Source organism: Bombina bombina, chromosome 5 (assembly GCF_027579735.1).
Source record: "Bombina bombina isolate aBomBom1 chromosome 5, aBomBom1.pri, whole genome shotgun sequence".
NCBI lineage: Eukaryota > Metazoa > Chordata > Amphibia > Anura > Bombinatoridae > Bombina > Bombina bombina.
The window spans coordinates 679347776-679374925 of NC_069503.1; the positions used below are offsets into that span (position 1 = coordinate 679347776).

The window sequence follows — 27150 nt, forward strand, 5'->3', positions numbered from 1 at the left end:
AGTAACACAGACAAGGCAGAAATCTGTCCCTTCAAGGAACTTGCAGATAATCCTTTCTCCAATCCTTCTTGAAGAAAGGATAGAATCTTAGGAATCTTTACCTTGTCCCAAGGGAATCCTTTAGATTCACACCAACAGATATATTTTTTCCATATTTTGTGGTAAATTTTTCTAGTTACAGGCTTTCTGGCCTGAACAAGAGTATCAATAACAGAATCTGAGAACCCTCGTTTTGATAAGATCAAGCGTTCAATCTCCAAGCAGTCAGCTGGAGTGAGATCAGATTCGGATGTTCGAACGGACCTTGAACAAGAAGGTTTCGTCTCAAAGGTAGCTTCCATGGTGGAGCCGATGACATATTCACCAGATCTGCATACCAAGTCCTGCGTGGCCACGCAGGAGCTATCAAGATCACCGACGCCCTCTCTTGATTGATCCTGGCTACCAGCCTGGGGATGAGAGGAAACGGCGGGAATACATAAGCTAGTTTGAAGGTCCAAGGTGCTACTAGTGCATCTACTAGAGTCGCCTTGGGATCCCTGGATCTGGACCCGTAGCAAGGAACCTTGAAGTTCTGACGAGAGGCCATCAGATCCATGTCTGGAATGCCCCACAGTTGAGTAATTTGGGCAAAGATTTCCGGATGGAGTTCCCACTCCCCCGGATGAAATGTCTGACGACTCAGAAAATCCGCTTCCCAATTTTCCACTCCTGGGATGTGGATTGCAGATAGGTGGCAGGAGTGAGTCTCCGCCCATTGAATGATTTTGGTCACTTCTTCCATCGCCAGGGAACTCCTTGTTCCCCCCTGATGGTTGATGTACGCAACAGTCGTCATGTTGTCTGATTGAAACCGTATGAACTTGGCCTTTGCTAGCTGAGGCCAAGCCTTGAGAGCATTGAATATCGCTCTCAGTTCCAGAATATTTATCGGTAGAAGAGATTCTTCCCGAGACCAAAGACCCTGAGCTTTCAGGGGTCCCCAGACCGCGCCCCAGCCTATCAGACTGGCGTCGGTCGTGACAATGACCCACTCTGGTCTGCGGAAGGTCATCCCTTGTGACAGGTTGTCCAGGGACAGCCACCAACGGAGTGAGTCTCTGGTCCTCTGATTTACTTGTATCTTCGGAGACAAGTCTGTATAGTCCCCATTCCACTGACTGAGCATGCACAGTTGTAATGGTCTTAGATGAATGCGCGCAAAAGGAACTATGTCCATTGCCGCTACCATCAAACCTATTACTTCCATGCACTGCGCTATGGAAGGAAGAGGAACGGAATGAAGTGTTTGACAAGAGTTTAGAAGTTTTGTTTTTCTGGCCTCTGTCAGAAAAATCCTCATTTCTAAGGAGTCTATTATTGTTCCCAAGAAGGGAACCCTTGTCGACGGAGATAGAGAACTCTTTTCCACGTTCACTTTCCATCCGTGAGATCTGAGAAAGGCCAGGACTATGTCCGTGTGAGCCTTTGCTTGAGGAAGGGACGACGCTTGAATCAGAATGTCGTCCAAGTAAGGAACTACTGCAATGCCCCTTGGTCTTAGTACCGCTAGAAGGGACCCTAGTACCTTTGTGAAAATCCTTGGAGCAGTGGCTAATCCGAAAGGAAGAGCCACGAACTGGTAATGCTTGTCCAGGAATGCGAACCTTAGGAACCGATGATGTTCCTTGTGGATAGGAATATGTAGATACGCATCCTTTAAATCCACCGTGGTCATGAATTGACCTTCCTGGATGGAAGGAAGAATTGTTCGAATGGTTTCCATTTTGAACGATGGAACCTTGAGAAACTTGTTTAAGATCTTGAGATCTAAGATTGGTCTGAACGTTCCCTCTTTTTTGGGAACTATGAACAGATTGGAGTAGAACCCCATCCCTTGTTCTCCTAATGGAACAGGATGAATCACTCCCATTTTTAACAGGTCTTCTACACAATGTAAGAATGCCTGTCTCTTTATATGGTCTGAAGACAATTGAGACCTGTGGAACCTCCCCCTTGGGGGAAGCCCCTTGAATTCCAGAAGATAACCTTGGGAGACTATTTCTAGTGCCCAAGGATCCAGAACATCTCTTGCCCAAGCCTGAGCAAAGAGAGAGAGTCTGCCCCCCACCAGATCCGGTCCCGGATCGGGGGCCAACATTTCATGCTGTCTTGGTAGCAGTGGCAGGTTTCTTGGCCTGCTTTCCCTTGTTCCAGCCTTGCATTGGTCTCCAGGCTGGCTTGGCTTGAGAAGTATTACCCTCTTGCTTAGAGGACGTAGCACTTGGGGCTGGTCCGTTTCTACGAAAGGGACGAAAATTAGGTTTATTTTTGGCCTTGAAAGACCTATCCTGAGGAAGGGCGTGGCCCTTACCCCCAGTGATATCAGAGATAATCTCTTTCAAGTCAGGGCCAAACAGCGTTTTCCCCTTGAAAGGAATGTTAAGTAGTTTGTTCTTGGAAGACGCATCCGCTGACCAAGATTTCAACCAAAGCGCTCTGCGCGCCACAATAGCAAACCCAGAATTTTTCGCCGCTAACCTAGCCAATTGCAAAGTGGCGTCTAGGGTGAAAGAATTGGCCAATTTGAGAGCACGGATTCTGTCCATAATCTCCTCATAAGGAGGAGAATCACTATCGATCGCCTTTACTAGCTCATCGAACCAGAAACACGCGGCTGTAGTGACAGGGACAATGCATGAAATTGGTTGTAGAAGGTAACCTTGCTGAACAAACATCTTTTTAAGCAAACCTTCTAATTTTTTATCCATAGGATCTTTAAAAGCACAACTATCTTCTATGGGTATAGTGGTGCGTTTGTTTAAAGTAGAAACCGCTCCCTCGACCTTGGGGACTGTCTGCCATAAGTCCTTTCTGGGGTCGACCATAGGAAACAATTTTTTAAATATGGGGGGAGGGACGAAAGGTATACCGGGCCTTTCCCATTCTTTATTTACAATGTCCGCCACCCGCTTGGGTATAGGAAAAGCTTCTGGGAGCCCCGGGACCTCTAGGAACTTGTCCATTTTACATAGTTTCTCTGGGATGATCAAATTCTCACAATCATCCAGAGTGGATAATACCTCCTTAAGCAGAGCGCGGAGATGTTCCAACTTAAATTTAAATGTAATCACATCGGATTCAGCTTGTTGAGAAATTTTCCCTGAATCTGAAATTTCTCCCTCAGACAAAACCTCCCTGGCCCCCTCAGACTGGTGTAGGGGCATTTCAGAACCATTATCATCAGCGTCCCCATGCTCTTCAGTATCTAAAACAGAGCAGTCGCGCTTGCGCTGATAAGTGGGCATTTTGGCTAAAATGTTTTTGATAGAATTATCCATTACAGCCGTTAATTGTTGCATAGTAAGGAGTATTGGCGCGCTAGATGTACTAGGGGCCTCCTGAGTGGGCAAGACTGGTGTAGACGAAGGAGGGAATGATGCAGTACCATGCTTACTCCCCTCACTTGAGGAATCATCTTGGGCATCATTTTCAGTGTCACATAAATCACATCTATTTAAATGAGAAGGAACCTTGGCTTCCCCACATTCAGAACACAGTCTATCTGGTAGTTCAGACATGTTAAACAGGCATAAACTTGATAATAAAGTACAAAAAACGTTTTAAAATAAAACCGTTACTGTCACTTTAAATTTTAAACTGAACACACTTTATTACTGCAATTGCGAAAAAGTATGAAGGAATTGTTCAAAATTCACCAAAATTTCACCACAGTGTCTTAAAGCCTTAAAAGTATTGCACACCAAATTTGGAAGCTTTAACCCTTAAAATAACGGAACCGGAGCCGTTTTTATCTTTAACCCCTTTACAGTCCCTGGTATCTGCTTTGCTGAGACCCAACCAAGCCCAAAGGGGAATACGATACCAAATGACGCCTTCAGAAAGTCTTTTCTATGTATCAGAGCTCCTCACACATGCGACTGCATGTCATGCTTCTCAAAAACAAGTGCGCAATACCGGCGCGAAAATGAGGCTCTGCCTATGATTAGGGAAAGCCCCTAGAGAATAAGGTGTCTAAAACAGTGCCTGCCGATATTATTTTACAAAAATACCCAGATTAAATGATTCCTCAAGGCTAAATATGTGTATATATGAATCGATTTAGCCCAGAAAATGTCTACAGTCTTAATAAGCCCTTGTGAAGCCCTTATTTACTGTCTGAATAAAAATGGCTTACCGGATCCCATAGGGAAAATGACAGCTTCCAGCATTACATCGTCTTGTTAGAATGTGTCATACCTCAAGCAGCAAAAGACTGCTCACTGTTCCCCCAACTGAAGTTAATTCCTCTCAACAGTCCTGTGTGGAACAGCCATGGATTTTAGTAACGGTTGCTAAAATCATTTTCCTCTTACAAACAGAAATCTTCATCTCTTTTCTGTTTCAGAGTAAATAGTACATACCAGCACTATTTTAAAATAACAAACTCTTGATTGAATAAAAAAAACTACAGTTAAACACTAAAAAACTCTAAGCCATCTCCGTGGAGATGTTGCCTGTACAACGGCAAAGAGAATGACTGGGGTAGGCGGAGCCTAGGAGGGATCATGTGACCAGCTTTGCTGGGCTCTTTGCCATTTCCTGTTGGGGAAGAGAATATCCCACAAGTAAGGATGACGCCGTGGACCGGACACACCTATGTTGGAGAAATATAAGCCAATATTATTGCGAGATGTTTATCCCAATCTTATTAGAAGCTATGTAAGTATATTTGGCAGACAGAAGCATATACAAATATGCCATGAAAGAGTGGACTTAAGTGGTTGGATGTGCACCAATACTTTTTGTTGTTTTGTAATTGTTTTGGTCACTTTAGTAGCACTCCCACAATATGTGTGTTAAGATTAAACAGTCCTTTTGTGGTGTGCTTAACCAAAAAAAAACCTTTGTCTTATCTTTTGAATAGGGAGCTGACCAAATCCCTCCCCTTTGGTTAATGCACGCCACCCAGCCCAGGTGTGTTCCAGATAATATAATTGTGATATACTTAAGCTAGAAAGCTTCACACTGTGTAGACCTGACTTGCTGCAGTGTGGAAACTGGTTAGTGTTAGGACCAGTCTACTATGGGACACCTTGTAAGTGGTGACTGGCTTAGCAGAATATGATCATATTGTGTGACTAAGATCCCATTTCATTTAAAGGCATTTTTTACAGGAAAAAAAAGTTTTTGCAGCATAAATATAAGTCAATATTATTGCGAGATGTTAATCCCAATTTTATTTGAACTATGTAAGTATATTTAGCAGCTAGAAGTATATTTGTTTTTGCAGCTCAAATATAAGCCAATATTATTGTGAGATGTTTATCCCAATCTTATTAGAAGCTATGTAAGTATATTTGGCAGACAGAAGCATATACAAATATGCCATGAAAGAGTGGACTTAAGTGGTTGGATGTGCACCAATACTTTTTGTTGTTTTGTAATTGTTTTGGTCACTTTGGTAGCACTCCCACAATATGTGTGTTAAGATTAAACAGTCCTTTTGTGGTGTGCTTAACCAAAAAAAAACCTTTGTTGTATCTTAGGTACAAAAGTAGTCTCATGCAAAACCGCAAAAAGAAAATCTAAGTTTCAAGGGGAACATCAGATCAACACACCGGCCTGATCGCAGTCAGAGCCTTAACAAAAAAACGACCGGGCCAAACTTGTCCCAACAAGGAACCAACTAAGAGGCCCTTCTCCAGACCATCCTGGAGGAAGGAAAGAGTTCTGGCAAACTTGAATAGTGTGCCAGGATGAACCACGCTCTTCACAGAAGAAGGGGTCCTCCCCACTATGTGATAGAAGACGATGTACCAGCTTACGCGCTTGAAGGAGAGGACCATAACCTCTCAGAAAACCCGCCTCAGAGAAAGGAGATTTAAATACGCAAAGGAGCCTTGCTCCATCAGAACCCTGCGACAAGGTAACGTTCCTGGGAGGCGAAGACGACATCCCCACTAAATCGCAACCCCAACTTTGCGGCCGCAACGGAGCAAACAGCTTCCCTGTTGCCTGCTCCTGATAAGTTTGAACCACCACTCGAGGAAGAGTGATATGGCAGAAGAGGAAGAATTGTATTGAACCTCCAAGGCACTGCTAAAGCATCCATTAGCTACGCCTGAGGATCCCTGAACCACGACCCATCTGTGGGTAACTTGGTATAGAGACAGGATGTTCTGAGATTCCCATCCGGCGTCCTCTACCAGATACAAATATCTGAAACCCCTCGGATGGATTCCTTATCCCCAATTAAAGGGAAAGACTGTAGAGAACATCTGACCCGGATGACCACACACAGAGAGTGGATCACTGACAGCGAGCAGTAGTGGGCCTCTGCCCAATACTAAACCCAAGATACTACCCTCCATAAGGATTCTCTCGTTCTCCGATGGAGATCTAAGCCACAGAGAGCAAGACTGACTAGCATATATACAATGGGGCAAACACAGTAGACTAAACACTCAGAGCAAAGAGATTGCCTGAAGATCCAAAAGTTACTCAGGAGGAAAACCTCCTGAGCCCACAGGCCCCCTCACCATCCAGACGGACCGCCCCGGGTGACTTAAGAAAGATGTCCCTCAGGACAAGGGATCTGGACAGACACCAGAGAACGATTCTCTCAACCAGTAGTCCAGGTAAACCTGTTAACACACATTCGAAACACAGAGCTAGCAATGGCCTGAAGGAGACCTGGAGGGCATGGCCTGATGAAACTAACTCATACCTTCACAAGTTCAATAGGCATGTCTTCCTGTCTTATGAAGACTAAATCAGCATCCAGGTCCACCCTGGTGCCTACATCAGAGAACTCTGGTCTAAGTATTCTTCCCTCTCTGATCAAGGAAGACAGATGAAACCCCTAAAGGACTTATATCAGACGAGACTATGGAAATTAAACCAGAATCGTCAAGACAAGGAAAGCTACCGTTAGATCTGTACTCTGGCCACTGCCAAAATAAACCCTAGATTCCTCCAATGCTCTAGAAGCAGTATCGAGACTAAAACGACAAGAGCAATGCACTGGAAGTGCTGATCCAGAAAAGACAACCTTAGGAACCTGAAATGTTCCCTGAAGAGGAAAGAAAATGTATGATATCCTTCCTCAACAGTGGTCCTGCACTGCTCCTCCTGTACCAAGGGTAGAGTGGACCTTATAGTCACCCAACGAGGAGATCTGATAAGGTTGCTTAAGTACTTTAGGACCCAAATAGGATGGAAGTTCCCTTCCTCTATGGGACCATGAAACAAAAAGAAAAACGGTTTGAATGATCTTCCAAACCTCACTCTGCGATAGGCATTGGGATAATGACTCCAAAGGAGAACAAAACCCTGAAAGGCTTCCCTCTCTCTGTCTGAAAGACAGGATCAAAAGGAAAACTGCCCTGGAAGGCTGAGATTTGAAGCCTAGCTATAATCTCCTGAATCAAGCGTCCGAAAAGAGCGATAGTCAGTTTCCAACGCGATCCAATATAGGACCTGGAACTTGCCCCACCCGCCAACCTAGGTTAGGCGGGCCTCTGCTCTGCTTGGACTTATGCTAGGACTGAGTTGGCTTCCAAAAACTCTTGGATAGCTAAGGCTTAGCGGAGACCTGACGCTGGGTCTTAACCGCACCAAAAATAACAAGAGAAAAAGAATCTGTCTCTCAAATTCGCTTTTTCCTCCAACGGTGAAAACCGCAGAATAGTGGAACCAAATTAAATCTTTTTCCATTCAAAAGGAAAGATTAGACTCAGAAGTCATATCTGTCAGAGCGATCAAGGCCTGAAAAGAACAAAATCTGAAGCCCTAGTTTTGGGCTAGAATCTGCAACAGTTCCAGAAAAGAATTATGAGCTGCAAGGCCTTAATTCTTTCTTGAAATATATCAAGGGAACCATCACCTCAAATCGAGACAGAAAAGCCTCATAGGATGTCTCCAGAACTGTAATAACCTAAGTCATCAGTACATAAATATCCCTCGAGAGGAAACAACTTATAAAAAGAGTTTCCTTTGATAACCAAGAGTTCCAAGAATAAACTATCCTTAAGCGGAATAGAAGCGCACAAAAAGTGTTAGCCAAGTAGGGATGTGCAAAGGCACAACCCCCCTATAGAGCCCGAAAACAGGGACTTAAAAAGGAAACAGTCGAAAAGGAATAGGATCTCCATCCTTTCTCACCCGTCTTAATCAAATTTGCCATCTGATTCAATGTTCTGAGATTCGACTGGATTAGGAATCTCTAATATTGACACAACTTCACTTAGAAGCCAGCGCAGACGTGCCACTTTAAATCTAAAGGCGAAATCCTCCTCTGCCGGAGGAATAGAAGCAGCAGGCTCCGACCCAGAAGGTCTGTACTCTGAAGCCTCAGAGAGAACTGCATCCTAAGGCGACTGAACGGATAAAACCATCAATTTACACAATGCTCCCTGGGCAAGAGTGCATGGTTTAACCCTTCATTTGCGAGTAGCAATACGAGGCAAAGCGACTAAGGCCGCAGACATCACCATATGGAACTGGGCCCTAATCTCTGGTGGAAAAAGGCCCCCTCCAGGTGGAGGATTAGCGATGCAAGGGAAAGCTGCATGTGTAGGATCGGATGACTGTAGGGGACACTCCTCACGGGACGAAGATTCCTCAGAGGCGGAAGGCTCAGTGGCATCTAACATTCCAACATTGGTTGATGAGAACACCCTGTTGCGACATATGGAACATAATTGAGAGGGCTAGATTACCTGGGCCTTCTCAGAATATGCACAGGTACTGAATTCTGTCGTAGAGGGATCACCCTCTAAAAATTCAGAATCCTCCATAACTAGGTAACCCTATTTAATTCAAGAAACAACCGGCACCTATACACCCAATGGCTGTGGCACTCACAACCTCCTATGACCCAGACAGTATAGAGAAACTCGCTCATCTCCGTATTCACTTGGTCAGGAATAGGAAATGGAAACCGTAACCACTCCTGGTCACACGGTGCGCAATGCAGGCCGCCCCTGCTAAAGTGAAAGCACACCAAGCTTAATAAAACTGCGCAACCCTTGAGTAAAAAGGCAACCTGTACGTTCCATATCAGCCTATGAGCCCAAAACATCTCACACATATAAAGCAGCAGAAATCACATAAAACAAATATGATTAACTCCCCACTGTTTAACAATCCCCCTCAGGAGATATTAACCCTTGATTCCATAAAGATAAAGGAGTCCCACTGTGACCCTGTCTTCTAGCGTTAACATATGATTACAAAATAAAACAATCTTACCGGAATCTATGCCATGGAACAGAAACATGGTCCTTCAAGTTTGACAGACTGTAGCATCGCTTCTGACATGGACTTGAGTGAGGAAAAGCAGACAGTGAAACTCGTCAACACCGATTGCTTAGGAGCTGTAAATATGAGTCTGGATGGATTCGCAGAAAGACTCTCCCTGCATCTCCAGACTCTAACATTCATCAATGCCCTCACTGAGAGGCTGACAAGACTACTTAAAACTCCAGTCCCATTTAGAAGCGTAGATACCCTTCCTAAGGAACTACTCCGAAATCTTCCGACACGTCTCTGCCAAATGACTGGGGGATGAAGGAAGTGGGGGAGGTATTTAAGCCTTTGGCTGGGGTGTCTTTGCCTCCTCCTGGTGGCCAGGTTCAGTATTTCCTACAAGTAAGGAATGCAGATGTGGACTCTCCCTGTATTAAAAAGGAAATAAATTAATTTATCATGTTAGCATCAATTTTGTTTTTAAAGATGAATTTGACCTTCTAAACATCTACATAAAAGAGCAACTATCTCAGCACAGATAATGAAACAGATATATTATCCCATTTGTACTAACATTTTTCCTCTTGTCAAAATTTAAGAGTCAGACAAGTAGTCAAGCGCAACCAGAAGGTAACTGAACAGTTTCCCTAAATATAACACAACCTTGTAAAAGAGTATTCTTTCTTGCTTCCTTTGGTCACTTTTTGAGGTATATATATTCAAGCTGAATTTATCTTCATAATGTCAGCGCAATAATTCTGAAACTGTATAGCCAAAAGCACAATCAAACTGTCTATATGGTAAAAGCTGATACCCAAACACATCTATAAAACAGATATTCATAGCTATGTCTGGGGTGTAATCAACTACAATACCTTCAGGAACTATGCGTTATTGTACCTCCATTTGCAAGGCTTCTGCCAGACCCCGAAGAGCAAACTTGGTTGGTGAATAAGCTGTATAGCCAAACAGCCCAACTTGCCCAGCTTGTGAGGAAACAAAGACAATTCTTCCCATCCTCCTCTCCTTCATTGTTGAAATGACGGCACGGCTAGGATACACACTGCCCAGGTAATTCACTTCCATCAGTCTCTGGGGAAAAGAAAAAGTGGAACGTGTGGAAACATTTCGGAACCAACAAGAAAGCTTTGTGATTAAATTATTTACAATAAATCCATTTTCAAAAAGGATTACGTGTGAATAATGCATCTGGTATTTATCACCAGTTGTTACTAGCAGTTAGCTTGACCGTAAAAAGAAAACGCAACTTAAAAATTGATATGTAAATTGTGTCTAATGTATAATCTATCTTATAAAAAATATCCAACATTGCAAAATATGCATCATCTACTTCTCCATGAGGACAAACAAATAGTAACAGCATTTCAAATGTAATTTATTAAGATGTATAACTTTCATGTTTTTACTATATAAAGCAAGAAATTAAAAGGGACAGTAAAGTGAAAATTAAACTTACATTGATTGAATGGAGCATAGGATTTTAAACAACTTGTCAATTTACTTATATTATTAATCTTGCTTAGTTCTCTTGGTGTCCTTTTTTTAAAAGAGTAATCCTAGGTGAGCTCATAAACGTGCATGTGTTTTAAAGTGATGGTAAACTGTAACATTTTTATTTACAATATTAGTAATAATAAAGTAAAAAAATGGGGACTTCAATTCACGAAAGGATTTGGAAACGCCTACTTTTTAAAAAATAATTACACTTTCATGTCTCCATATATTCCGCTGTTCCGTAATGGATACTCTATTTTTTGCCTCAGTGACGATTCAGACTGTAGCCAATGGTATCACGCTTCCCTTTGGCGCCAAGCAAGTAAATAAAAACGCCCCTGGCTTTGGACGCCAAAGGGGGCACGATACGTTTGGCTTCAGCCTGAATCGTCACTGAAGTAAGGAATAGAGTATCCGTTACGGGAGGAGGAACGACGGGATATATGAAGACATGAAAGTGAAATTATTTTAAAAAGTATGTGTTTCCAAAGCCTTTCATGAATTAAAGTCCACATTTTACTTTACGATTACTAATATTGTAAATAAAAACGTTACAGTTTACTATCACTTTATGCAATCTGTCAGCAGTGTTTGCAACATTGTTATTGCAATGTTATACAGAGTTACAAAACCTGATGCCATAGACATGTGCACGGTCCTAAGCTCCTATTAGCCTACCTTGGTTTAGTGTTCAACAAAGGATACCAAAAAGAACAAAGCAAATTTGATACAAAAAGTCAATAGGAAAGTTGCATGTTCTATCTAGATCATGAAAGCTTAATTTTGACTTTAATGTTTCTTTAAGTAAAATAGGACCAATCACAGAATAGTTACAAAAACGAAACAGGACAGTTTGTTGGCAACATACAGATGTAATTATTTTCCATAACTGATTTTGTCCCTGAAAGTTCTTGTGAGCGCTAATAAAGCAGTGCAAGGTATGCATAAAATTAAACAGAAACTCCAACTTACTGCAAAGCGGTCAATCTCTACATCTTCAAATTTCCCTGCGATTGCTGTTCCGGCACAGTTCACCAGCATGTCCACTGGACCTAACTTCTCTTGAGCCTTTAAAAACAAAATCATATGCATAGTTTAATCTTATCTTTTCTTTAATGTTTGATTTTTCTTTCTGAAAGCATTCCATGAACTTGCTTTAAGCAGTTATACATGGAGCATGTCAATTTAGGTCAGCCATTTCTTTTTCTGCAAGTTGCAGGATTTCTTTTTCAGCCTATGCCAACATGTAGTATTGACATTAAACTCCCCCTCCAATAAGGTGAGTAGTGTGATCCATTAGTTATAAGGCTTAGCTCACAGTAACATATTACAAAAATATTAATGTTACAAAGAACGCAAAGTAAAACTATATGCTTATAGGAACCATTTCACATATTTTTTGTAAACAATACTAAGATTAAATATAATTTTATATTTTAAAAAAAAAGGGTTAAAAAGTTTGAAAGAAGTATATTTTTTTCTATAATTAGTTTTTTAAAGAAACATTTTAAAGGGACACTAAAAGTAAAAATTAAACTTTAATGATTCAGATAAAGCATGCAGTTTTAAAGGCATAGTCTAGTCAAAAATAAACTGTCATGATTCAGATAGCGTATGCAATTTTAAACAACTTTCTAATTTACTCCTATTATTAATTTTTCTTCATTTTCTTGGTATCTTGCTTTGAATGTAAACTTAAGAGCTGGCCCATTTTTGGTTCAGCACCTTTGTAGCGCTTGCCGATTGGTGGCTACATTTAGATACCAATCAGAAAGTGCTACCCAGGTGGTGAACTAAAAATGGTCCGGCTCCTCTTGCCTTTTCAAATAAAGATACCAAGAGAATGAAGAAAAATTGATAATAGGAGTAAATTAGAAAGTTGTTTAAAATTGCCTGCTCTATCTGAATCATGAAAGTTTAATTTTGACTACACTATTCCTTTAAGATAGTTTCCTATTTACTTCAATTATCAAAAATGTGCTGTCTTTTTATTTGCACACTTTCAGAGACACCAGCTAATACTGGGTATATGTACTGTGGATACACATATGAATCTTTAATTCGCTGATGACTGTCATAAGATACAGGAGGCTGGCAAATGGAAGTTTGAAATTTGCCAGAATAAAATCTACTGTTTATTTAAAAATCAGAGTAAGTGCTTTTGCATGATCTTTTTTTATGTACATGTTGACTGTGTAACATGTTTGATATAGGTATCAATGTAAAAAATATACTAGGGCTGCACGATTAATCTCGGATGCGGTTTTAAATCGCGATTAATCGCTGCGGTTTTAAAACTGCGAGAGTACGCAATTTAAAAAATAAAAATCCTCAGATTGTCCTGAAAACGGAGGCGGAGAGGGAGGATGAGTGGCAGACTAGTGTGCGGCCGTGGGCGGACCTGAGAATGCCTGCGAAAGGGCCATTTTGGAAGAGATTGACGAGTGTGTGGGAGTCATCTGGGAGTAGTGTGGGGGTGGACAAGCAGTGGTGTGGGGCGGTGGGACAGCTCAAAGTTGTGAGCAATAAAGTGAGTATTGTACAAATACTTTATAGTGCCTTACTGACTTTTTTTTTTTAAACTTCTTTTGTGGTTTGTATTTTTATGCTCCAAGAGTGCATTGGACATTGAGAAACATGTACAGTAAGATTCTGTAGTGTACTGTTAAATAAAGAAACTTTATACTATCTATGTAACCACAGCACAGGTAGCACTAGCTAATTTTATTTTAACTATTTTGTGGTTTATATTTTTATGCTTCAAGAGTGTATTGGACATTGAGAAACATGTACAGTAAGATTCTGTAGTGTTAAATAAACGTTTTATTGAAAAATGAAGGTGTTATAGTAATTTTTAATAAAATCGCGATTAAATCGCAATCACAGGTTTTTTAAAAAAAATCAATTTTTTTTTTTCACCCATATCGCCCAGCCCTAAAATATACCAATAAAAATATAAAAAAAAAAAAAAAACAACTTATGCTTACTTGCTAATCTCATTTCTTTCATGGTGGTGAGAGTCCACAATCCATTACTCCTGAGAATTACTCTTCCATACCACTAGGAGGAGGTAAATATTCCCAAACCCAAAGAGCTCTATAAATCCCCTCCCACCAAACAGGTACTTCACTTTAATGTATAGTCAACAAAATGAGGTAGGAAAAAAGTTACAGAAATTTAAAAAGGGCATAAATTCTACTTTTTTTTTGGAATGCAAAAATCATATCAGGCACAAATCAAGTTGAGTTGAAAGTGGGATGGCTCAAGAAAGCCTAGAAAACCCACCAAAAAGTATGCATATAAGCACTCTGGGCCTAAACTGGTGAAGGCCCTTGCTTCCTCACAAAGAGGGACTAATTAAAATATACCTTTTATTTATAATATTAAAGTCAACACTCAACACACATATTAAAAGAATCCAGAAATACCTTAATGGTGTTCGAATGTCTATTCAGAGAGGAAATAAAATTATCTGGCCTGAATTGGTAAGATATATAATCACTCTACTGAAAATGTATGTCTACACCACATAATCAAGGGTATGAAGTATATTATACCCTCTATAAATATATATATATATATATAACTGCCAAGGTCCTGGCATGTGCCAGTTAAGGTGCATAAAGTAGGGTATGGTAGGTACAATCCGTAAAAAAGTATCTAGTACAGGGCTAGTAAACTAGGGGTCTGATATTAAATGATATTTGTCTCAGATCCTAAAGAAAGAATTGGTAAAGTAATAGTGTTGATCAATTATGGTAAGAACAGCTTCTACCAAAAATTGAACAGTCAGTATAATCCAGGTTTAAATTAGAAGTGTGTATAGTGCTTGACATTTGAGATAGAATATCTAAGTATTCTAATGGTGGTAGTTAATAGCAGCAGTGTGACACTGCTTAACATATATCTTTATTCTGAAAAATATAACAGGTGTATTATGATGTTAGTTATAATATGAAAATCTTTATTCAAAGACCTGTATATCTGGTAAATATCATCATAAGTTATTACACTGATTAACTACTAGTTGGATATTGGTCAAATCTATCAAGGATTGGACAGTACGATTTGTATTGAAATATATAGAGTTCTGCTGGTAGGTACTGATAGAATGTGGTCCCTCAACAAATGCTACTGGCTCTTGAAAATCAGGAATACAGCTTGTCTGCTGCCCTGTTATAAAAAGATCTATGTGAGGTTCACAATAATAAAACTGTTGCGAGTGAGTAACAATTCATTTGGTTAATTTTAATTGGTTTGTATTGGGTGAAATAATAAGATTAACTTATCATGGTGTATTAAGCAATTGGCTTTAATATAATTTCAAACCAGTGTTAAACATTAGTCAGTTTTAACTGCTTAATTAATACATATATATTTGCACCAAATGCTGTTGGTAATGTTACGATAAATATAATTTCTCCAACATTGGTGTGTCCGGTCCACGGCGTCATCCTTACTTGTGGGATATTCTCTTCCCCAACAGGAAATGGCAAAGAATCCCAGCAAAGCTGGTCACATGATCCCTCCTAGGCTCCGCCCACCCCAGTCATTCTCTTTGCCGTTGCACAGGCAACATCTCCACGGAGATGGTTAAGAGTTTTTTGGTGTTTAAATGTAGTTTTATTCTTCTATCAAGTGTTTGTTATTTTAAAATAGTGCTGGTATGTACTATTTACTCTGAAACAGAAAAGGATGAAGATTTCTGTTTGTAAGAGGAAGATGATTTTAGCAGACAGTAACTAAAATCGATTGCTGTTTCCACACAGGACTGTTGAGATGAAGTAACTTCAGTTGGGGGAAACAGTTAGCAGTCTTTTCTGCTTAAGGTATGACTAGCCATATTTCTAACAAGACCATGTAATGCTGGAAGGCTGTCATTTCCCCTCATGGGGACCGGTAAGCCATTTTCTTAGTTAAACATAAAAGAATAAAGGGCTTCAAAAAGGGCTTAAAAACTGGTAGACATTTTTCTGGGCTAAAACAATTGCTTTACTAGGCATATTATGCAGATTCTAACTAATTATTGGTATTATAATCTTGGGGAACGTTTAGAAAAACGGCAGGCACTGTGTTGGACACCTTTTTCAGATGGGGGCCTTTCTAGTTATAGACAGAGCCTCATTCTGGGACTGTATAAGGGTTAAATGTAAAAACGGCTCCGGTTCCGTTAATTTAAGGGTTAAAGCTCTGAAATTTGGTGTGCAATACTTTCAATGCTTTAAGACACTGTGGTGAAATTTTGGTGAATTTTGAACAATTCCTTCATACTTTTTCACATATTCAGTAATAAAGTGTTTTCAGTTTGAAATTTAAAGTGACAGTAACGGTTTTATTTTAAAACGTTTTTTGTGCTTTGTTGACAAGTTTAAGCCTATTTAACATTGTCTGTACCATCAGATAAGCTATGATCTATATGTATGAAAGCCAATGTGTCTCCCCATTTAAATTTATGTGATAATTGTGCCATAGTGTCCAAACAAAGTAAGGACAGTAATGCAACAGATAATGATATTGCCCAAGATGATTCCTCAAATGAGGGGAGTAAACATGATACTACATCATCCCCTACTGTGTCTACACCAGTTATGCCCACACAGGAGGCCCCTAGTACATCTAGTGCGCCAATACTTATTACCATGCAACAATTAACGGCTGTAATGGATAACTCCATAGCAAATCTTTTATCCAAAATGCCTACTTATCAGAGAAAGCGCGATTGCTCTGTTTTAAACACTGAAGAGCAAGAGGACGCTGATGATAACTGTTCTGACATACCCTCACACCAATCTCAAGGGGCCATGAGGGAGGTTTTGTCTGATGGAGAAATTTCAGATTCAGGAAAAATTTCTCATCAAGCTGAACCTGATGTTGTGACATTTAAATTTAAATTAGAACATCTCCGCGCACTGCTTAAGGAGGTGTTATCTACTCTGGATGATTGTGACAATTTGGTCATTCCAGAGAAATTATGTAAGATGGACAAGTTCCTATAGGTTCCGGTGCCCCCCGACGCTTTTCCTATACCCAAGCGGGTGGCGGACATAGTAAATAAAGAGTGGGAAAGGCCCGGCATACCTTTTGTTCCCCCCCCCTATATTTAAGAAATTATTTCCTATAGTCGACCCCAGAAAGGACTTATGGCAGACAGTCCCCAAGGTCGAGGGGGCGGTTTCTACTCTAAACAAACGCACTACTATTCCTATCGAAGATAGTTGTGCTTTCAAAGATCCTATGGATAAGAAATTAGAGGGTTTGCTTAAAAAGATTTTTGTACAGCAAGGTTACCTTCTACAACCAATTTCATGCATTGTTCCTGTCACTACGGCAGCGTGTTTCTGGTTCGAGGAACTAGAAAAATCGCTCAGTAAAGAATCTTCGTATGAGGAGGTTATGGACAGAGTTCAAGCACTTAAATTGGCTAACTCTTTTGTTTTAGATGCCGCTTTGCAATTAGCTAGATTAGCGGCGAAAAATTCAGGGTTTGCTGTCGTGGCGCGCAGAGTGCTTTGGCTAAAGTCTTGGTCAGCGGATGTGTCTTCCAAGACAAAATTGCTTAACATTCCTTTCAAAGGTAAAACATTATTTGGACCTGATTTGAAAGAGATTATTTCAGACATCACTGGGGGAAAGGGCCACGCCCTCCCACAGGATAGGTCTTTTAAGGCTAATAATAAGCCTAATTTTCGTCCCTTTCGCAGAAACGGACCAGTCTCTAATTCTGTATCCTCTAAGCAAGAGGGTAATACTTCACAACCCAAACCAGACTGGAAACCAATGCAAGGCTGGAACAAGGGTAAGCAGGCCAAGAAGCCTACCACTGCTACCAAAACAGCATGAAGGGATAGCCCCCGATCCGGGACCTGATCTAGTGGGGGGCAGACTTTCTCTCTTTGCTCAGGCTTGGGCAAGAGATGTTCAGGATCCTTGGGCGCTAGAAATAGTTTCTCAAGGTTATCTCCTGGAATTCAAGGAACTACCCCCAAGGGGAAGGTTCCACAGGTCTCAATTATCTTCAAACCAAATAAAGAGACAGGCATTCTTACATTGTGTAGAAGACCTGTTAAAGATGGGAGTGATACATCCAGTTCCAATAAGAGAACAAGGAATGGGATTTTATTCCAATCTGTTCATAGTTCCCAAAAAAGAGGGAACATTCAGACCAATTTTGGATCTAAAGATCCTAAACAAATTTCTCAGGGTACCATCGTTCAAAATGGAAACTATTCGAACGATCCTACCTACTATCCAGGAAAATCAATTTATGACTACCGTGGATTTAAAGGATGCGTACCTACATATTCCTATCCACAAGGAACATCATCAGTTCCTAAGGTTCGCTTTTCTGGACAAGCATTACCAGTTTGTGGCACTTCCATTTGGATTAGCCACTGCTCCAAGGATTTTCACAAAGGTACTAGGGTCCCTTCTAGTGGTTCTAAGACCAAGGGGCATTGCAGTAGTACCTTACTTGGACGACATCCTGATTCAAGCGTCGTCCCTGTCAAAAGCAAAGGCTCATACGGACATCGTCCTAGCCTTTCTCAGATCTCACGGATGGAAGGTGAACAAAGAAAAAAGTTCTCTGTCCCCGTCAACAAGAGTTCCCTTCTTGGGAACAATAATAGATTCCTTAGAAATGAGGATTTTTCTGACAGAGGTCAGAAAATCAAAACTTCTAAGCTCTTGTCAAGTACTTCATTCTGTTCCTCGTCCTTCCATAGCGCAGTGCATGGAGTAATAGGATTGATGGTTGCAACAATGGACATAGTTCCTTTTGCACGAATTCATCTAAGACCATTACAACTGTGCATGCTCAGACAGTGGAATGGGGATTATACAGACTTGTCTCCGACGATTCAAGTAGATCAAAAGACCAGAGATTCACTCCGTTGGTGGCTGACCCTGGGCAATCTGTCACAGGGAATGAGCTTCCGCAGACCAGAGTGGGTCATTGTCACGACCGACGCCAGCCTAGTGGGCTGGGGCGCGGTCTGGGAATCCCTGAAAGCTCAGGGTCTATGGTCTCGGGAAGAGTCTCTTCTCTCGATAAACATTCTGGAACTGAGAGCGATATTCAATGCTCTCAGAGCTTGGCCTCAACTAGCAAAGGCCAAATTCATAAGGTTTCAGTCAGACAACATGACGACCGTTGCATATATCAATCATCAGGGGGGAACAAGGACTTCCCTGGCGATGAAAGAAGTGACCAAGATAATTCAATGGGCGGAGGATCACTCCTGCCACTTGTCTGCGATCCACATCCCAGGAGTGGAAAATTGGGAAGCGGATTTTCTGAGTCGTCAGACATTCCATCCGGGGGAGTGGGAACTCCATCCGGAAATTTTTGCCCAAATAACTCAATTATGGCGCATTCCAGACATGGATCTGATGGCGTCTCGTCAGAACTTCAAGGTTCCTTGCTACGGGTCCAGATCCAGGGATCCCAAGGCGACCCTAGTAGATGCACTAGTAGCACCTTGGACCTTCAACCTAGCTTATGTATTCCTACCGTTTCCTCTCATCCCCAGGCTGGTAGCCAGGATCAATCAGGAGAGGGCCTCTGTGATCTTGATAGCTCCTGCGTGGCCATGCAGGACTTGGTATGCATACCTGGTGAATATGTCATCGGCTCCACCATGGAAGCTACCTTTGAGACAGGACCTTCTTGTTCAGGGTCCATTCGAACATCCGAATCTGGTTTCCCTTCAACTGACGGCTTGGAGATTGAACGCTTGATTTTATCAAAGCGTGGGTTTTCAGATTCTGTAATAGATACTCTGATTCAGGCTAGAAAGCCTGTAACTAGAAAAATTTACCATAAAATATGGAAAAAATATATCTGTTGGTGTGAATCTAAAGGATTCCCATGGAACAAGATAAAAATTCCTAAGATTCTATCCTTTCTACAAGAAGGTTTGGAGAAAGGATTATCTGCAAGTTCTCTGAAGGGACAGATCTCTGCTTTATCTGTTTTACTTCACAAAAGACTGGCAGCTGTGCCAGATGTTCAAGCATTTGTTCAGGCTCTGGTTAGGATCAAGTCTGTTTACAGACCTTTGACTCCTCCCTGGAGTCTAAATCTAGTTCATTCAGTTCTTCAAGGGGTTCCGTTTGAACCCTTACATTCCGTAGATATTAAGTTATTATCTTGGAAAGTTTTGTTTTTGGTTGCAATTTCTTCTGCTAGAAGAGTTTCAGAGTTATCTGCACTGCAGTGTTCTCCGCCCTATCTGGTGTTCCATGCAGATAAGGTGGTTTTGCGTACTAAGCCTGGTTTTCTTCCGAAAGTTGTTTCCAACAAAAATATTAACCAGGAGATAGTTGTACCTTCTTTGTGTCCGAATCCAGTTTCAAAGAAGGAACGTTTGTTACACAATTTGGACGTAGTCCGTGCTCTAAAATTCTATTTAGAGGCTACTAAAGATTTCAGACAAACATCTTCCTTGTTTGTTGTTTATTCTGGTAAAAGGAGAGGTCAAAAAGCGACTTCTACCTCTCCTTTTGGCTTAAAAGCATTATCCGATTGGCTTATGAGACTGCCGGATGGCAGCCTCCTGAAAGAATCACAGCTCACTCCACTAGGGCTGTGGCTTCCACATGGGCCTTCAAGAACGAGGCTTCTGTTGACCAGATATGTAAGACAGCGACTTGGTCTTCACTGCACACTTTTGCCAAATTTTACAAATTTGATACTTTTGCTTCTTCGGAGGCTATTTTTGGGAGAAAGGTTTTGCAAGCCGTGGTGCCTTCCATTTAGGTGACCTGATTTGCTCCCTCCCTTCATCCGTGTCCTAAAGCTTTGGTATTGGTTCCCACAAGTAAGGATGACGCCGTGGACCGGACACACCAATGTTGGAGAAAACAGAATTTATGCTTACCTGATAAATTACTTTCTCCAACGGTGTGTCCGGTCCACGGCCCGCCCTGGTTTTTTAATCAGGTCTGATGAATTATTTTCTCTAACTACAGTCACCACGGTATCATATGGTTTCTCCTATATATATTTCCTCCTGTCCGTCGGTCGAATGACTGGGGTGGGCGGAGCCTAGGAGGGATCATGTGACCAGCTTTGCTGGGACTCTTTGCCATTTCCTGTTGGGGAAGAGAATATCCCACAAGTAAGGATGACGCCGTGGACCGGACACACCGTTGGAGAAAGTAATTTTATCAGGTAAGCATAAATTCTGTTTTTATAAAATTGACTACCAGCACAGATGTTAGTAAACAGCAACAAAGTAATTGTCCTAAAGTGCACAATAACCAAGATGTAACGATTTGTACCAATAGTGTTAACCTCTTAATGTAAGTCATACAGATTTGGTGAGCCAGTATTATAGCGTGTGAGATAGCTGTAAAACAAATTTCTATTATGCTCTAACAAGTCCAATCTGATCGTGTTGTACTGAACACCCCTGATAGTATTATACTGTAAGGTTTTTAAAAGTAATGAATATTGTGGGTTAAATACCCATTATTAAATATGTTGAAGGATTCCCTATAATTCTTGCCCCGTGATTGGAACAATGGATCTAATACACCTAAGATTCAAATACATTGAAATAACGCTGTATTAGCTGTATAATCTGGCACAACCCAGTTGGTAAATTTAATAAATGTATTAGGTCGTTAAATCAAACTAGTTACTGCTTAGGTTGTAAAGTATTGGAGAAACTTTGGTAATGTTGATTAGTAGTGTGCTTGCTTGACCTGGCTAGCAAGTCAAATAGATCTGTCAGGTGTGCTGTGTAAAAGCACTCGGTCTCTAATATCAGAATGCTGTGACTGTCTGCCCAGTTATCTAGATTCTAGATCTGGCACAACCCGGATCATATACTATTACCACTAAATATTCACTATATAAATCTGGCACAACCCAGTAATATTATAGTTAAATAATTGAGGCAGTTACAGTGGCGTGTATACTACAACATTAAGGTATAGGTGTCTGGCTATTAAAAAATGGGAGCGTGGCACCCCTGACGCGTTTCGCCCATCCGGACCCCGAGTTTACAAGCCCTGTACTAGATACTTTTTTACGGATTGTACCTACCATACCCCACTTTATGCACCTTAACTGGCACATGCCAGGACTTTGGCAGTTTTATATATATATATATATATATATATATATATATAATTCAGGGACGTGCACTTATAAGAGGCAGGGGAGGCAGTGCCTACCCTGCCATATGTGGCCAAAGCTTAATTAAATATTAATTAAAACAAAAAAAAAAGTTAAAAAAAAAATATTTTCCCCCCATGTAATGCTATGAAGAGGCAGGTACAGGAACGCTTCTCTCCATTGCAGTACATGAGTCAAAGGAAAAGCTGTGCTGCAGCGCCACCTGTGTTCTGTCAATATATTAGCAGCAAAAATTGGGACCAATAGGAGGCACCCCTCTTGATGCCTCCTAGCAAGTGAAGGATATATAGATTAGTCAGAAGGAGGATGCAGTGAGCAGGGTCATGTGACACAACTGGAAGCTTAGGTAACCTAAGAACAGATGACACCAAGCAGAAGAGTAAAGTAGTATTCTACATCTCTTGTGGTTCACAAATTGTGTTCAGATACAGCTCATTAACAGGGGGACAGTAAGTGACCATAACCCAAGCAGAAGAGTAAAGTAGTATTCTACATCTCTTGTGATTCACAAATTGTGTTCAGATACAGCTTATTAACAGGGGGGACAGTAAGTGAGCATAATCCAAGCAGAAGAGTAAAGTAGTATTCTACATCTCTTGTGATTCACAAATTGTGCTCAGATACAGCTCATTAACAGGGGGGGGGGGGGGCAGTAAGTGAGCATAACCCAATACTGACAGGAAGTCAAAGGGTCAATTCAAATTTAAATCCATAATTTAAAACCCAGAGTTTTAAGTTAAGTGTGCACTGTTCACATTAATTAAACTAAAGTTTTTGACATTAAATATTGCCAAGCCTCCCTTTTTCATGGTTATTTTATTTAATTAGATACAAACTCCATATATGTTATGTCTGTTCAGTCAGAGGATGCAGTATCTATTTTTATTTTTCTCTGTGTCTCCATTTATTTAAAGACTGCTGTTAACTTGTAATTCCCAAATCAATTGAAAGCTGTTGCATTGTGTTTTTAGTATGTGCTGCTTTTATACAAGTTTATATTAATAAAAAGGAGATAATGAGTCATTTAAAAAATATATGTAATTATTGCAGTTAAATGTTTTTAGAAATAATGCCACTGTAAAGTAACTGGTTAAACACATAGTCACAGGGAGACATTTAAAATTAAACTTTCATGATTGAGGTAGAGCATGCTATTTTAATAGACTTTTCTAGTTATTTATATTTTGAGAATTAGCATGAACTGTTACTGGCCCCATGTCAGCAAATCAAATTAGTTTTTGAAAGGAACATGAAAGTCATAATTACATTTCCATCATTCAGATAGAAATTGCACACAAAAAATAAATAAATAAACTTTCTATTTAACTTTTATTATGTACTTCATTCTTTTGGTATCCTTTGGTGTCCTTTGTTGAAGAGCATACCTAAGTGGGATGTGCACGTGCGTTTCTTGAACACCATATGGCAGCAGCAGCTGTGTTGGCAGTATTGATAACTTTTCCTTTGTGTAAAACTTGTATGGTAAATTATTTCTATTTTTACAATACAGTAGTGAGTAGAGAAGAGATTGTGTATCATTCTAATTGCTTAGTAACTGGCACTGTGCCACAGAATTGTGTGAGTGTGTATGTGAGCAGAGTGTGTGTGGGTGTCAGTGAGCAGAGTATGTGTGCTTTATTTTCCAGGTAATCAATATATTTCCGATGAGCTAGTGCTTTAGTGCAGTGTTTCTCAACAATGGTCCTCAAGTACCCCCAACAGGCCAGGTTTTCATTATAGCTGAATCAGTGCACAGGTGAAGTAATCAGCTGATCAGTAACTCAGTGGTTACTAACATGCTCTCACCCATCACCTGATTATGTCACCTGTGCACTGGTTCAGCTATCATTTAAACCTGCCCTGTTTGGGGCACTTGCGGCCCTCTGTACATGTGTTTCTCCATCGTATCATATCTAGTGCCTCATCATATCTAGTGCCTCACCAGCCTCTGACCTCACTGCACGTCACTGATATATATATATATATATATATATATTTATAGAGGGTATAATATACTTTATACCCTTGACTATGTGGTGTAGACATACATTTTCAGTAGAGTGATTATATATCTTACCAATTCATGCCAGATAATTTTATTTCCTCTCTGAATAGACATTCGAACACCATTAAGGTATTTCTGGATTCTTTTAATATGTGTGTTGAGTGTTGACTTTAATATTATAAATAAAAGGTATATTTTAATTAGTCCCTCTTTGTGAGGAAGCAAGCGCCTTCACCAGTTTAGGCCCAGAGTGCTTATATGCATACGTTTTGGTGCGTTTTCTAGGCTTTCTTGAGCCATCCCACTTTCATTTTTTTTGTTTGTTTTTTTAAATATATTTTTATTGAGATTCATTAAAAGGCAAACAAGGCATACATGTCAATGGAAGTTTTACAGACAAGAAGTTTCCACATATTCAATTAATACTTACTAGATTGCTTAGTTGAAACGCTAATATGTGTCATGCCAATCATAGGTTAGGTAACATATCTAGTGCCAATAAAGCTCTGTACCTTAAAAATAACCTGGAAGGCCACTCTTGGGCCCTTTTGACAATCTAAATAGAACCAAAAAAGGTACCTTCTGAAAGTGCAGAGACCACTTTTGGATCCCCTGTGAAGAATCTCCATTTTCTAGTTTTATAGGGTTGAAAACTACAGGATAAACTTGAACTGGGAAGCTTACAAAAAACCCATAACTTAATAAGGAACAAAGGCCATTCTTAAGTCCTATGAGGGAAGTTCAGCGGTCTGCAGTACAAGCAGAACAGAAATATAAACTGGGATGAGAGTAATCATCTGCTGATTATAGGGGTATTAAGCCTCCCATGTGGAACTGGGGGAGAGGCGTCTATTTTAGGATCTGCATTAACTATTCACTGCATTGACTAATCACTATTATTTCGAGGGTATGCATGGGTCTAATCTAACTAGCCAGCTAAGAGGGCATGAAAAGACTATGCTATAGCCAAGCAAGGTAAACCTGCCTAGAGTAGCCCAGATTTTATCATTCTGAGTCGTTCTATTGTCCCTATAGGAGTATATGCCATATGGGGTAAATGTTGTCCTAGATCTGTACCTTATAAGCCAACTAACTTGACTGTCAGCCCTAATGGAACGCATACTTAATTATCTAGCTCCCTCACTGACCAATTCTGTCCCTCCTTAACCTGAAGTACCCATTTCAGTATGTCGTGAATTTAGATTGCCTAACCTTCTCTGGCGCAGACTGCCAGACAATGATCAACCATATAAGGGGCTTAAGATGTGCTTACCGGTACTGGTAAAGTGTAGCGTCAGGGGCTATGCCCTATGTTATCCCTCTATAACACAGAGCTATCCTATGGCCTAATACACATTTACAAGTCCTATGTATTGATAAGGTTTGGGCGCCCTGTCTAGGGTGACTTTTAAAAGGCAAGGCCATCTAAAACATTTGGATAAACATAATAATATCATAGGACTAAGGAGTAGTTAAAATAAATGGTATACGCTGCCTTTGACAATGTTATTCAATCAATCCAGTTTTAAATTAATACAGGATAAGCATACCTATATACCCACCTAAGAGGCTAAAGAGGAATAATACTCAAATGCAGAATGGGAGAGATCCGCCACACTGAATGGGCACACATTTGAAAAGTAGTTATGGAAGGAGGACCTGGCACATAATAACAAATAGAACAACAAAGCAAACATACAATGATAAATAACTATATGGGCGATGAGAGACTACTGGGTACAAACTAGGAAAGTGGTGTACAGTGCTCTGCAGTTTTATCTGACACCAGAGCCTCTAAATACTACATTAGGATTGCAGTGGCATAGGTCAAGAAACTGGGTTAGTTAGCTGTAGAAATGAAGAGCAGTTTAAAACATGAACGCTGTAGATATCTCAATACTGTCTAACTGCCCTCTATGGACTAAAGTGGAAACATAAACAGTGACCATAATTTAAGTCAGAAAAGTGCTTTCTAACTCTAACAGTTATAGTTGGCATAATGAAGTCCTCTCAGAAATCCATAAGTTACTTTTAGCAGGAATAGACAGTTACCAATAAAACTGTACTGCTTTAACCTATTCCGTTTCTCTGTAAGGACCATGGAGTGTTTAAACAGCGACTGATGTGAAGATGCCAAAAGAGCATGAAGTTTATTAGCTTAGGCATCGAGTTAGGAGTCCCTGAAATCTGTGTCTCCAGTCCGATAATGGGGGACAGATATTTCAAGAGGTATTGGCTTTGTACCCTCGCTGATGTCCACGGAGGCAACACCGACGATGACTTCTCATTTCTGGCAGCAGCCGAGTATTGGCTAACAGCCAGCGATCTGCGCTCCTCAACTGTGAGCTGTGTGTGAACAACAGGCGGTTTCAGCCGCAAAGGTATAGTCGCAGGAGTGCACAAGTGCGTGGGGACACTAACCTCTTGTTGAAGGGCTGTTGTAAGTGCCGGCTTTAGCAAAGCACTCAATACTGGTTCCGCTGTTGGTCCTCCTTCAGAGTCTGTCTCACTTAGTGAACCTGATCTATATAGAGGTCTTGAGGGAATCGGCAGCTCCAGAATCCGGCACAGTTCCAGCTCTAGCTTGTCAAAGTGACTCTTTAGGAGAGATTGTATCTCATATTCCCACCGGTCCACAGCAATCATTATAGCTTCAATGCTAATTCGTCGCCAAATAGCAGTCCACAGCTTTCCGGTCTGTCTAGCGTGAGTGTCTAAATTAGAAGTGGTTGTCTGCAACTGCTTTAGTAGCACAGGGTGTGACTTCCCTCAGTTATTATCCTACTAGAGGATACCGTAACCCCGGGGGGGGGGGTAATATCTCGGCAGCCCCAGACCTACGCACCAAAACCTATACAGGGTCTACTCCTGATCCACACGATGTTGCGTAGTTTCAGAAATGGCTTCCTGTCCTGAAAATAGACCTGTAACGTAGCTGACTCAAAGAACATAGGCAGAAGGTCCGTCAAAACATCCACTCTTAGAGCACATCTGTTCTTTATAACAAATTTCTGTTTCAGGTCAGCAAATAACAAAAACAGAATTTATGTTTACCTGATAAATTACTTTCTCCAACGGTGTGTCCGGTCCACGGCGTCATCCTTACTTGTGGGATATTCTCTTCCCCAACAGGAAATGGCAAAGAGCCCAGCAAAGCTGGTCACATGATCCCTCCTAGGCTCCGCCTACCCCAGTCATTCGACCGACGTTAAGGAGGAATATTTGCATAGGAGAAACCATATGATACCGTGGT

The 27150-nt window shown here is 40.8% G+C and overlaps 1 protein-coding gene across 1 annotated transcript in view; it reads right to left on the reverse strand.

The window, feature by feature from the left end:
- KDSR (3-ketodihydrosphingosine reductase) overlaps nt 1–27150 on the reverse strand; it is a gene marked incomplete in the record, with an annotated part of 318051 nt that overhangs the window by 79374 nt on the left and 211527 nt on the right. Inside the window, 2 exon segments of the mRNA XM_053714642.1 lie at nt 10132–10323; nt 11719–11814. Coding sequence (XP_053570617.1) covers nt 10132–10323; nt 11719–11814 — 288 coding nt within the window.